At 43.9% G+C, this 14,182-nt stretch overlaps 1 protein-coding gene across 1 annotated transcript in view; it reads left to right on the top strand.

Moving 5' to 3' along the window:
- Window positions 1-14,182, top strand: part of lmcd1 (LIM and cysteine-rich domains 1) — an 87,374-nt gene that overhangs the window by 45,812 nt on the left and 27,380 nt on the right. Inside the window, exon 3 of the mRNA XM_039773643.1 lies at window positions 4,130-4,385. Coding sequence (XP_039629577.1) covers window positions 4,130-4,385 — 256 coding nt within the window. The remainder of the gene's footprint in view (window positions 1-4,129; window positions 4,386-14,182) is intronic.

Genomic DNA, 14,182 nt, shown 5'->3' with positions numbered 1-14,182 from the left:
ATATCTTGCCTGAGGTCAGCGAGCAACACTTTCAGTTCAGATAGCTCAAATGTGCCTTCTTGTACCGTAGATGAAGCAGCAGACTCTGCTGAAGCCGGTGTCCCGCTGCTCCAGTCCCGCGTGATTGCGTAACTGAAGCCGCGGACCTCCCGGCCTTTTCCAGTTTCAGGTAATCCTCTCCAATCGGCGAGCTATCCACATCTGCACTCACGATCGCACCTTCGCTCCCCTTTTCGCTCTCAGCAGGCGACGATGTAGCGGACCGTGGTCCCGAGGAGTCTGTACTTTCGCCCATCTGATCCAGGTCTGTCTCTGAGAGGCCGTATCTCGAACTAGGGCTTGCTGATCGCAGCTTGGATGTAGCTTTAGTCTTCGATTCTTTCGGACCCCCTTCTTGTTGGCCATGTTTATATGTGTTTACATATACTGTAGCGGTCCCTCTCGGGTTGAATAAATACAGGATATCTCAGAATAATAAGCAAATAATATGAAAAATAGCACCACTGCTAGCGGAGCTCCACTTCAGACGTCCATCTCTCGCATCGGACGAGACCAAAAACCGCGCACTTCGATGTTTGATGAATGGTTTGATGTGGTGAAGCAAAATGCTGACATACAGATGCATTCGTGGTGCTTTTATATTCAAGCGTCGCATATTCCCGATCTTAATGACACAATTCATTTGAAAAGTCTCACATGCCGTCTTTTTTTTCTGGGGCTTCCTCCTGACCTGACAGCAGCGACAAGCAGCAATTGCCGCACAGAACACATTAAATGTCTGATATTCCAACTCTCTGCACATTTAGAATCCTTAGATTTATACTTGATATCACTTTCATGATGGAATGCATTAAAGTATGTATGTTACATTTTTCAGATTAATCGTTAATTTCGTTTACTGTTAATAAGGGCGACACGGTGGCGCAGTGGGTTCGCTTCCCGGGTCCTCCCTGCATGGAGTTTGCATGTTCTCCCCGTGTCTGCGTGGGTTTCCTCCGGGCGCTCGGTTTCCTCCCACAATCCAAAGACATGCAGGTTAGGTGGATTGGCGATTCTAAATTGGCCCTAGTGTGTGCTTGGTGTGTTTGTGTGTGTCCTGCGGTGGGTTGGCACCCTGCCCAGGATTGGTTCCTGCCTTGTGCCCTGTGTTGGCTGGGATTGGCTCTGGCAGACCCCCGTGACCCTGTGTTCAGATTCAGCGGGTTAGAAAATGGATGGATACTGTTAATAATTACACACATGGGGGTGACACGATGGTGGAGCGTTAGCACTGCTGTCTCACAGGGAGGCTGGTATTCCCTGCCTGGAGTTTGCATGTTTTCCTGCTGGGTTTCCACAGTGAGCTCCGGTTTCCTTCCAAAGATATGCAGTTTTGGTGACACTAAAATGACACCTGTGTGTGTGTGTGTGTGTGTGTGTGTGTGTGTGTGTGTGTGTGCGCGCTCGGGTTCACCTTGCGATGAGCTGAGGCCCCGTTCAGGGATTGTTTCTGCCTCGTGCCCAATGCTTACTGGAATGGACACATCCCCGGATTAATGGATTTAATCATTAAACATCCTCTTCAGAGATATTGTGGTAAGGTGTCATCGAAATGTAATGGCTGTTCCAGGCAATTCACAACACAGCGAAGCCGAACCTGTTCTCACCGTGATGATCTCTCGCACTGCCACCTGATGGATTCTTCCAGATTTACATAAAGTACGTGCGCAAGTATAAACAGTTAAAATATATTTTTATTACGAAATTTGAAAATGAACTAAATACGGGACATTTGGGTGTCTCTGAAAGGTCAGTACGGGACAGGGGACAAAATTATCAAATGCTAGGGGGCTCTGCCCCCTGCTCGATTCGCTCACCCACCCCCGATGTTTACCAGATATACAATTTAAAGAGATTGTTATTTTCATGTGAATTGTAACATATGCATTATTTTCACTTTTACTTTACATCTCTTGTAAAAACAATATTTGTCCTTTTTTCCTGTCCTGGGATTGGTTACATCTGTTTCTTTTGGGACATATAACGCTGCTGGCATTGTGAAATGTGGGGGCTGAACGCAGGCTAAGGAGATGCGCTCAGATCATCTGCTGGCTTGTTGCTGCTGGTGAGCTGCGTTTTCTGTTTGTTGTTGTTTTAAGAGCTGGGAGCACATGAAGTGTGTCTACCAAAAGCGTTCCAACAAACACGAGGTTAGATGTCCGTGAACTTGTTTTAAATTGTTTTGTAAGTAGGGCGTGACGTGCAAAAGTCACCGTCTCACGGGTTTTGTTTCCTAAGGTTGTAACGTCTAGTCTTGTGTGTCGTCAAAGTGTCTCTCCAAGATGATCAGGTCTCGACCCGCGTTGTGAAGGGGGGGAGCTGAACATTCGCTAAGGAGAAGCAGACGGATCAGCTACTGGCTTTGTGCTGCTTCTGCCGAGGTGTGTGTTCTGCTTGTCGCGCTGCGCGTCGATCATTTAGAACAATAATTAGAATTAGAACAATCTAGACGAGAACAGGCCATTCAGCCCAACAAAGCTCGCCAGTCCTCTCCACTTATTTCCTCCAAGAAAACATCAAGTCGAGTTTTGAAAGTCCCTAACGTCTTACTGTCTACCACACTACTCGGTCGCTTATTCCAAGTGTCTATCGTTCTTTGTGTAAAGAAAAACTTCCTAATGTTTGTGCGAAATTTACCCTTAACAAGTCTAAAAACTAACTAACTTTAAAAGTCTGTACAGCAGCTGTCCTTCTGTCTCACTTCCTTGTCTTGTGGGACGTTAAAGTGTCTCTCGCGGGACATCAAATTGTCTTCCGAGAAGATCACCGTTTCGTCTCCCTGGTCTCCCTGCCAGGATTTTTTTTTTATAATAGAGTGATGGGACTGCGGTGGGTTGGCACCCTGCCCAGGATTGGTTCCTGCCTTGTGCCCTGTGTTGGCTGGGATTGGCTCCAGCAGACCCCCGTGACCCTGTATTCGGATTCAGCGGGTTAGAAAATGGATGGATGGATGGATGGAGTGATGGGACATGTCCCGTATATAAGGGATGTCTGGCAACCCTACCAGACACTCCTCTTTCACCCCATCCAGACTGTGAAACCCTTGCAGACTGCCATCTGAAACCAGTAAATCTGTTAAAGATCCAATGTCAAAATGTGTCCCCTTTCACAGTACCTTATCTATATTTATATCTTTGGTGTCTGTAGAGAAAGTTCAAGCAACGCGTACTTTAGTGGTTCAGTCAAAGCCCAGACCTTAACCCCATCGAGAATCGGTGACACGTTTTGAAAATGCAGGTGCTGGAACTGGATTGAACCAGAGCAAATCAGCCAAAGAGTCAGTTTGAAAAAAAAAAAATCACTCTTAACCAGTGTGTAAAGCTAAGTGGATACTGACCCTAAAAGTCGTAAAGCTGGTATTGTGGGTAGAGCAAATATTAATGTGTGGAGTCTGCATATTTATATAGGGACCTTAGTTCAGTTTTTGACTTTGTGCAGGATATCTGCTGACAAAACCTAATTTTGTTTTTAGAATGTTTCTTTAGTATGTGAGTTTGCAATAAAAATTCAGATTGGAACAAGATGTGCAGGAATTGTTTTAAGTACATCAACGTTTAAAAACTTCTGTAAGATCTAAATATTTTGCGGTGCTCTCTATAATGAGTAAATCAATCCCGTAATCAGTCTGGAATTAGGAATCAAACAATGCCTCTTTAATTATCCAGACTGTCCAGCTGCCCAAGGACAGTGAAACCACAACACAGTTGCATATTATACCATAAAGAGCAATGGCTGCCATACACTAATGCTGTGTACTACTGTATATGCCTGCTGCTGAAGTAACATGCCATACTTTACATCTCACTGCGTAGAGAATCAGCCTTACAGACACATCAGTCATACATTTGTGATCTGTTCATCACACTCTGAAAGCTGTGCCATGTGAATATTCATCCAGCAAAGGTTCTGTGAAGGTTAGCCTTTCATCTCCTGTTGTTGCTAAAATAGCAGCTTTGTTAAGTTTTGCCACTCTTCTGATGCCAGTCGTCCTACAAGTGCCCTTTGGCATTAGTGAAGCTGTGCTCCCTTATCCCTTAGAGATTCCACGACTATCAGTCAGCATTCTCTCTCTCTCTCTCTCTGCACACAGGAAAGTATGCAAGTTATGCAGATGCAGCCAGGAGGATCACAGCTTATGTTCAGATGCAGAGGATGACAAGAGAATTGGTCGCCTGTTGGCCGAGTCCAAATATTCCAACCTGACAGCTCGCGTCAAGGGTGGCGATGGAACCCGTATCTACAAAAGGAACCGCATGATCATCACCAACCCGATTGTGTCCAGAAAAGACCCAACATTTGACACCATAACTTATGAGTGGGCTCCACCAGGACTAACTCAGAAACTGGTAATGTCTTTTGTGTAGCTATCCACTTACTGTGTATAGATAGGTGCCAAAATCTTTGAGGCTACACTTTTCAAGCAACTGCTACATGCCAGCCTTAAAAAAGGATAAGTGTCTGTGTGTCTGTTCGTCAGTCAGTCCAGGTCTTAGTTATTCCAAAAGATAACATGTCATAAAAAACTTTTGTAAAAAAAATACATTGCTTTTTCCACTCTAATAGATGACACATCACAAACATTAACACTACTTTTGTGAATCCTGTACCAAATGCCATTTAACAGAGACGTATGCTTTGCATTTGTCATTCCAACAGATGGCACATCAAACACATTACCACTGCTTTTACGAATCCCATACCAAGAGGCATATAACATTTGTAGTAACAAAATGCATTGCTTTTGTCATTCCTACAAATTTTTTACGACAAATTATTACAATGAACGTACTACAGATGTTTATGATGCACCATCAGTTGGAATGACAAATGCAATGCATTTTATCACTAGAAATGTTTGTGATGTGCCATCTGTTTTAATGATGAGTGCACTGCATTTTATTATTACAAAAGTTTGTGATGCGCCTTCTGTTGGAATGATAAGTGCAATGCATTTTATTATTACAAGTGTTTGTGATGCACCTTCTGTTGGAATGATAAGTGCGATGCATTTTATTATTACAAGTGTTTGTGATGCGCCTTCTGTTGGAATGATAAGTGAAATGCATTATATTATTACAAAAGTTTGTAATGTGCAATGCATTTTATTTGTCCATGCATTACAGAATACATTCCAATAGATGGTGCACTGCAAAAGTTAACGCTGAGGTCTGCGTTGATTACTGTACTCAGGTTTCAACCCATTTTGGACGAGTAGCACAGCTAGTCTACATAAAGGTCTGCTGAATGGCCTGTCAGAATTTGGGATAATTGGCATCACAGAGACTCTTCCTGCGAGTGTCTCCAACCTTTCTCTTTGCAGGATTTCTGAACCTTTAGTTCATTCTGCTCATATATGAGAGAGTGTGGGTGTGTGATTGGGCAATGGGCTGCCACCCTGCCTAGAGACCAAACCTTATTAAAAAAGGACCCTGGATTATTCTTCTGTCCTTAAGGGGTGGGCAGATTCAGTGATGCGTCTGCAGACGTTTTGATTGTATTCACATCTAAGAGTGAGGCTTCGTGCTTCTTCTGTACACAAGTATAGATGCTGCAGGCAGAATGCTTATGCAGTGAGTAAATACGCATAACAAGCAGTGACAGGGATTCATAAGGACTGTCCGCTGAGGGCAGCAGTTCCACACTGACCCCATTATAAAAAAGGCTTTCAATAATCCTGTCAGCTGCATGAGCATGTCACAGTTTATACAAACATAACAAGAGTACGCTGGAGGCAAAAATAAAGCAAATAAATCAACTGATCAAAAGGAAGTCCAGAGGGAAAGAAATCCCAGATGTGGGCACAGCTGGCTATGCAGTGAAGATCTAAGCAGTTGCGTTTCCTGATTAATCTGCTGTTTGAATGTTGTTTACTGACCTAATGAGTTGTTAAGCTGTGATTCTTCCACATAGCGTTACGCCGATATGCCAGGCTAGCACAGAGACACAAGAAACTGGACATACAATTAAGGATTTGTACGAGTTTTGCGTGTTATCCCTGTGTATGCATAGGTTTTCCACCTTCATTGCCAAAGAGATGTATTTGAGTTTAATCAAACTCCAAACTGGTCATGGTGAGAGTGAGTGTGATGGATTGCCATCCTGTCCAGGACTCTTTCCTATCCTTCACTCCGGCGTTGCAGGAATAGACTCTGGACACCCCCATCAGTCCTGAGCTAAACTAAGCACATTTGAGAATGTGGTACTGTAGTAGTTGGTCTGTTTTGTTTGGTTTCATTTTTTGAATATCTTATATTTGAACCATCTTTATGTTTTCTCTCAGGCACATGTGCCATCGTTTACCAAGCTAGAAAGTTCCAGGTCACCACAAGTCGCCTAATAATGTCGGTCTTTGTGTGTGTGTGCAGTAAATGAGGCCATCACGCTGGCACAAACGATAACACTGCAGTCTGACATATTCTCATTATGAATCCCGCACCCAATCATTGTCATTCTTGCCATATCTGTGCAGCATTTTTATGAGGACGTTATTTTTATTTTTTGGTGTACATGAGGCTAACTGACTATGTGTGAGTGAGTGAGGCCTGCGATGGTCTGATGCCTTTTTCCAGGGTTGGTTCCTATCATGGTATGTGGATAGGCGTCAGTGTCATGAAACCATGAGTCTGATAACGCAGGTTTGAGAATGTTATATTATGCTTTACTGTATATAGGCCTGGGAAAATTAACATGTTCATTTTTGCGATTGATGTGATCTGTTTAAAGTGTTACAAATATTGTCGCTTCCAGGGCCAGCGATGAAGTAAACACCTCTGGTAGTGCTTTGTCCCGGACGTCATTTTCATGTATTTGTCTTATTATTATCATTAGTACCACGTTTAATTTTTACTGTTTAGTGCACTTTTTAACTTAATATAAGCGTGTTTTTTGAAAAGTATTTTTGATCTATACTAATAAAAGGCAAAGCCCTCACTGACTGACTGACTCGTCACTAATTCTCCAACATCCCGTGTAGGTAAAAGGCTGAAATTTCGTAGGCTCATTCCTTACAGCTTACTTACAAAAGTTAAGCAGGTTTCATTTCGAAATTCTACGCGTAACGGTCATAACGGTCGACAACGTCCGCCTTGTTGAACTTTCTTATTTATGGCCCCATCTTCACGATATTTGGTAGGCGGCTTCCCTGCGCTAACTGAAACCAATGTACATACTTATTTCGGTGGTATGATGCCACTGTCGGCCGCCATATTGAATTTTCCAACTGTCTTTGTTACTTATGGGCCCATCTTCAAGAAATTTGTTACGCGGGTTCCCAACGCTAACTGAATCCTACTTACGTACATATATTCGTCCATAGCCTGCAGCTCGGTCATCGTGTGAGGCGTTGGGTCCCCATCCCAACCCCTCCCACGTTGTTGGCTGCCTGCCTATATAAGGCCGTCCGTCGCTCCAGTCTCTACATTCCCTTCCTTGCTACACCATGGGAGTCACGTCTCCCTGCTGATAACTACAGGCTTTTTATTTAATCCACGGCTTCTCCGCTGTTTTATTGTTCGTTTATTACGATTATAGTTATTGTGTAGGTATTTTAGACTTACTTTACATTGTTCAGGTACCCATTTCCTTTATCATTCCAACCCGCATTAACATGTCTATTGAGGTGATCACTATCGATCAAAGAACTGTCACTTACCGAGTGGTTTCCATGCCCGGAGATGGCACCTACCTTTTCCATTCTCTGTGTTACATATTGCACGGCCATATCAGGCTCAATCTTGATATCCATTGTGTCTTATGTATTGAATGACTGGGACAGGTTCAAGGTGTGGACTGATGACGGTACAGGAGATAATTAGACTACACAGGAGCACTAAAAGAGTGAAATGCTTAAGCCCTTCAACTATGCATCTGCATGTGAGTTGATGGCTGCCGCTGAATTGTTCGGTTGTCACTTTCAAGTGTACCGAAATGGCCAAATATTTTACACCTTTCAACAACCGCCAATGCCTCTTAAACATCTTAGACTCACAGGTGACGATTTCAGTAGTGGACACTTTGATGTTTATGAATGTTTAAACTCTCAAAAGCTGGATGTGAAGTTATCGATGAAACTGGTTGTGTGCTTACAACGCTTGACAGATGCTGAATGTCACTTCAACACAACAAGTCCTGCAAATACTGTCGTCATTGAAACAAACCATGAAACTCAAACCGATTATGACAGCAGCAATCCAAGCCATGAGATTTGAGACAAGATTACTGTTTACATGGCCGACTGTACGTTACATGCTCAAGAGTAAGCTCAGCGCACAGCTGATTACAACCGGAGGGCCAAACTCACAATGTGGTATACAAAGAGATCCTTAACAAATAATTATTGGTATATTTTCCCTCAGTTTAAAAAGGTTTAATTTTCTTCTTAATAAAAATTTTAAGGCAGTACTTCACCGCTGCGAAGCGCAGGTATTTTGCTAGTATTTAATATTTTTAACATTACGAATCAATAATGCAAAAGAGTTTATTGTGTACATAAACAATTACATACACATCCAGTACCATATTTATATACTACTTTTAAAAAATTTTTATAAAAACTAGGGGGCTCTGCCCACTACTTGCTTCACTCGCCAACCCCAGGGCGGGCGCTATGCGCTAGCTACTTAGATGCTCTGCCGCTCGTGTATGGCGAAGCGGACATACAATTTAAATCAGTCTTCAGCAGTGCATTCAAACTCAACGGTCGTTTGGATTGTAAAATTTTTACTTTGACATGTCTTTGTCTCATATGCTGTGCCAATCTAATAATGAATACATTGGCCTCGTTTTTTATCACCTTCTTTTCCGCCTGCACGTCCACCCAAATGTCTGTCTGGATTGTTTCCGGGCTCTCCAGGTTCATTTCGCACGTAGGCCTATATTATGTTAAATGGTAACTGCAGTTTGCGAGGAAGAGGAAGCCTGTGTGCACCGAGATGGAACGACATGCATTCCCGGGCTAGTTCATGCCTTAACCTGATTGGCACCCCACAATGGAAAGGGGACATTTCAGAGAATTGATGTTTAACCAGCAGAATGAAAAGAGCAGAAGCTACTTTTAGAGAAAAAAAAGAAGTCCAAAGAGTGCTGGCTTTCAGACTCTGTAAGTGATGTTTCAGGCTCGACTAAGCAGAAAATCCAGTGTTTTTTCACTTGGCACTGGGGTTACCCTGGACAGCGCTGTAATAACACAGTTGCCTTTGTATGGCAGGTTCATGATACTGGCGTGCTGCCAGCCTGAAATGCCACGATGTAACTTTTATGGCCTCATAAATAAATGTGGTTAAATTATTAGAATGCTTTCTGGATTTATAGTTCCTCTAAAGTATGCCAATTTGCCATAAAAATTGTTACATTATAAATGTCCGTCGTTCAATTTAGACACCGTTTTTCGCAAATTTTTTGCATGTTGTGTAAAAATCAGTTTAAACAGTTTCCCTGCGGGTTAAATGTTATTCTGCCGATCTCCATGTCTAATGAGCAGTTATAGTTGCTGCCCAACTGCTTTTGACTGTGTGGAGTTTTGCACGCTCTCCCAGTGCCCCATATGGGATTTCTTCTAGTATCCCATTTTCATTCCTAAACCTAAAAATTCTACATTGACTTGTCCATCCATCCATCCAAGCATTATTCAACCCGCTATATCCTAACTACAGGGTCATGGGGGTCTGCTGGAGCCAATCCCAGCCAACACAGGGCGCAAGGCAGGAAACAAACCCCGGGCAGGGCGCCAGCCCACCGCAGACATTGACTTGTTTTGAGTGAATATGTGTTGTGGAAAGCAGCCTGGACACAGACAGGCAGACACCGATGGATTTACAGCCACACACGCCTTTATTAAACATTTCCTATTTACAATGTCCAACAGCACACAACCCAGTGCCCCCCTGCACCAGTCACCCTCAGTCCAGGCCTCACACAATGCCTCTCTCTTCACCACCGCCACTCCTCCTCTATTCCAGGATTCGTCCTCTTCCACCCGACTCCAGCTGCCGAATGGAGGGAGGCGGCCCCTTTTCTGTTCACCCGGACGTGCTCCAGGTGCCTCCCGATGAACTTCCGCCACACCAGGAAGTGCCAGCTGAGCACCCGGAAGCACTCCGGGTGTCCCTGGTTTTCCTTCCCTCCGGGTGTGGCGGAAGTGCTGACGTCCAGGGCTTCTCAGACATCCGGGCGCCCCCTGGTAGGTGACCACGGGCCCCTATAGGGTTGAGCTTCCATGCTCTGTTCCCGTGTGTCCCCTTACCAACCAGGGCATCTGCCCTCTCGTGGTCCAGAGGAGGTGTAGTCCCTCTTCCAGTCCTTCCAGACGTCCCGGCAGCATACTGCCCCCAGCCGCCACAGTGTATTAAGGTGTCCAATCTGGTTTGCTCTTGCTCAGTGCTGTAAGGACAGGCTGCTGTTCCCACAAAACCGTTCATGGCTCAAACAGGTCCGAGCAGTGCATGTGGTGGTGTATGGCCTGCAATGTACTGTCGTCATGTCCTGGGCCAGTTCCTGCCTTGCACCCAATGCTGTTGGGACAGGCCTCTGCTCCTCCTGACCCAAGATAAAGCACATTCAGGCAATTGTTGTCTGCCTTCTGCAACTTCAGACATACTTGAAATGTTCCACTGTCTTGTACAGTATATACCGTAAGATTAAATGTCTATTATCACAGTTCTCATATACATCCCAAAGCTGCAGAAAGCAAGCACAACAGATGACTTTGCAGGGACAGAACGTGAATACTTCCAAAATGATTAATACTTGTAAGAGTCAAATCCTTTAGGTTAATGGTTCATTTACTTTGGTTTTTACTTAGTTTGAACTTGAATGTAATGTAGCTTTAACATAAATAATGGAAGATTCTCTTCCACCCCATATGAATTAAAAGTAATGGAATGCTCTTAATGTTGGCTCTGTGTAACAATAGTGTAGCTCTTAGATTGAAGTTAGACACTCTGATGGAAACTGGGGTGTCAGCGAGCCCCAAACACAAACACGCAGTGAGTCCCGGGTTCAAATAAAGGTTGGTTTATTCACCTTCACTCTTCCAACCAGTAACATGAGCACAAAAAACAGGTTTTCTTTCTCCACAATTCTCGTCCTTCTTGATCCGAGTGCGGCCTTTGATACTATTTGTCACACGACTCTTCTTAATAGATTATCTCTGATTGGCATTACCCACACTCCACTAGATTGGTTCAGATCCTACCTCTCAGGCGGCACTCGGTTTGCTCAGCTTAAAACTTTCACTTCCCAACCCACCGCTGTTACTTCAGGTGGGCTCTGCCCTGGGCCCCCCCTTTTCATTATTTACCTCCTTCCCTTCAGCAATATCTTTCGTAAGTACAGTGATACCTCGGTATACGTCCGCTTTGGACGTCCAACTTGGTATACATCCTGTTTGGACGCGAAACATTTTGCTTGGTGTACGACCTCTGTTTGGAATACGACTCACGTGCTGCCCTTGTTTACCTCTCTCTCTCTCTCGAGACAAAGCCACGACTGCCCACGAGCGTCAGTACGCCAGTCGCTAGCATTCAGTAAACAACCCGCGCTATACCTCTCTGTGAATTGTCACGTGATTTTGTGTTTTTTCGCGTAAATTTGAATTGATTGTTGAAAAGTATGAAGGTGGCATGCGTATCCGGGACTTGGCTGCTGCACACCGTATGCCAAGAACGACGGTATCTACGATTGTGAAAAACAAAGACATTATTAAAAAGTAAATTGAGGTTCAATTTTCATTTATTTCATCTAATTGCTTTTGTATTTATGCATTTTAGTATTAAGTAGTGTTTAAATTATTTTATACAGCCCCATCAATGTATAATATGCCAATAACAATAGGATTTTTTTTCATGGGAACGGACTAACCCCAGCTCTATCTCACTAGCAAACCTACGTTTTCCTTTCCATCCTCCTCGCTTATTGATTGCATCGCAGAAATCAAATCCTGGCTTTCTTCAAATGTTCTTAAATTAAATAACCAATGACAAAACTGAGGTTCTCCTCATTGGTACAAAATCAACATTATCCAAAACTGATCATTTTTCCTTTGTTAATGATAATTCCTCTGTCTCCCTTTCCCCACAGGTGTCATCCTTGACAGTACTTTATCTTTTCAGTAATGTCTCCCGGTCTGCATGTTTCCACTTGTGTAACATGAATCGTATTCTCCCCACACCACTGCTCTCCTCGTTCATAGACTGGTCACTTCTCGTCTGGATTATTATAATTCCCTTTTCTTTGGTCTTTCTCGGAAATCTCTTTATAAGCTTCAACTGGTCCAGAATTCAGCTGCCCACCCACATCATTACTAGATGCCCCCTCTACTCACCATATCACTCCCATCTTGCAGCAGCTTCACTGGCTTCCAGTTAAGTTCCACATTCAATTCAAACTTCTTCTGTTAACTTTTAAGGCCCATCCATGTTTGTCCAACCTCCTTCATGTTGCCATTCCCTCCCGCACCCTTAGATCCTCTTCCTCCATCCACTTGACTGCCCCCCTCGCCCGTCTTACCACCATCTTACCACCACCAGCAGCTCTGGAACTCACTACCACCTGAGCTTAGAAATATTGAATCATTCTTACTTTTCAAATCTAAACTCATTTGTTTAAGACGGCTTTTTCTCTTTGATAACAACTGCTCTGTCTGATTTTAATTTTTGTATTTTAGTTTTGTTTATAATGTGTGTTTTATCTATTGTTCGGTGTCCTTGAGTGTTTAGAAAGGCGCCTACAAATAAATATAATGTATTATTATTATTATTATTTAAGTGTTGCTTCTTTTCCTCCCAGCTCCGACTCGCCTGCATAAGGGAGTGCGGTCCCTTTTATTACAGAGCCGGGAGTACTTCCGCTGCCAGGGTGATTGCCCGATGGAAACACTTCTGGGTCACACGGAACTCCATTATAACAGGGAGCTTGTTTCCCTGCAGCGCCCTCTCGCGGCACCCAGTGACCCAAGCAGGGCTGCCCTGCCGGATTACATTTCCCAGCATGCCCTGCTGACTTCCCACTGGGCACATATATCTGGGGCTGCTGCCATCTAGTGTGCTGGGGGAGAAAAAAAAACCCAGTGGCATCTTTCTTTTTCAGTGGGCTGTCCATCTATCTCTTGGTTCGTCCTTCTTGGTCTGATCCCTTTCTCCTCCCCGACAGGAATGCCCATCTGCCTAGATAGATAGATAGATAGATAGATAGATAGATAGATAGATAGATAGATAGATAGATAGATAGATAGATAGATAGATAGATAGATAGATAGATAGATAGATAGATAGATAGATAGATAGATAGATAGATAGATAGATAGATAGATAGATAGATAGATACTTTATTAATCCCAAGGGGATATTCCCATACTCCAGCAGTAGCATACTGATAATAACAATATTAAATTAAAGAGTGATAACAATGCAGGTATAACAGACAATAACTTTGTATAATGTTAACGTTTACCCCCCCGGGTGGAATTGAAGAGTCGCATAGTGTGGGGTCTCCTCAGTCTATCAGTGGAGTAGGACGGTGACAGCAGTCTGTCTCTGAAGCTGCTCCTCTGTCTGGAGATGATCCTGTTCAGTGGATGCAGTGGATTCTCCATGATTGACAGGAGTCTGCTCAGCGCCCGTCGCTCTGCCACGGATGTCAAACTGTCCAGCTCTGTACCTACAATAGAGCCTGCCTTCCTCACCAGTTTGTCCAGGCGTGAGGCGTCCCTTTTCTTTATGCTGCCTCCCCAGCACACCACCGCGTAGAAGAGGGCGCTCAACACAACCGTCTGATAGAACATCTGCAGCATCTTATTGCAGATGTTGACATTCACCAGCCTTTTAAGGAAGTATAGTCGGCTCTGTCCTCTCTTGCACAGAGCATCAGTATTGGCAGTCCAGTCCAGTTTATCATCCAGCTGCACTCCCAGGTATTTATAGATCTGCACAGTCACCTGTGATGATCACGGGGTCCATGAGGGGTCTGGGCCTCCTAAAATCCACCACCAGCTCCTTGGTTTTGCTGGTGTTAAGGTGTAACTGGTTTGAGTCGCACCATTTAACAAAGACCTTGATTAGGTTCCTATACTCCTCATCCTGCCCACTCCTGATGCAGCCCACCATAGCAGTGTTAGGAGCCTGTCAACCAGGTAACGAACCATCCCATC

Source organism: Polypterus senegalus, chromosome 12 (genome assembly GCF_016835505.1).
Source record: "Polypterus senegalus isolate Bchr_013 chromosome 12, ASM1683550v1, whole genome shotgun sequence".
NCBI lineage: Eukaryota > Metazoa > Chordata > Cladistia > Polypteriformes > Polypteridae > Polypterus > Polypterus senegalus.
This window is presented reverse-complemented; position numbering and strand designations above follow the sequence as displayed.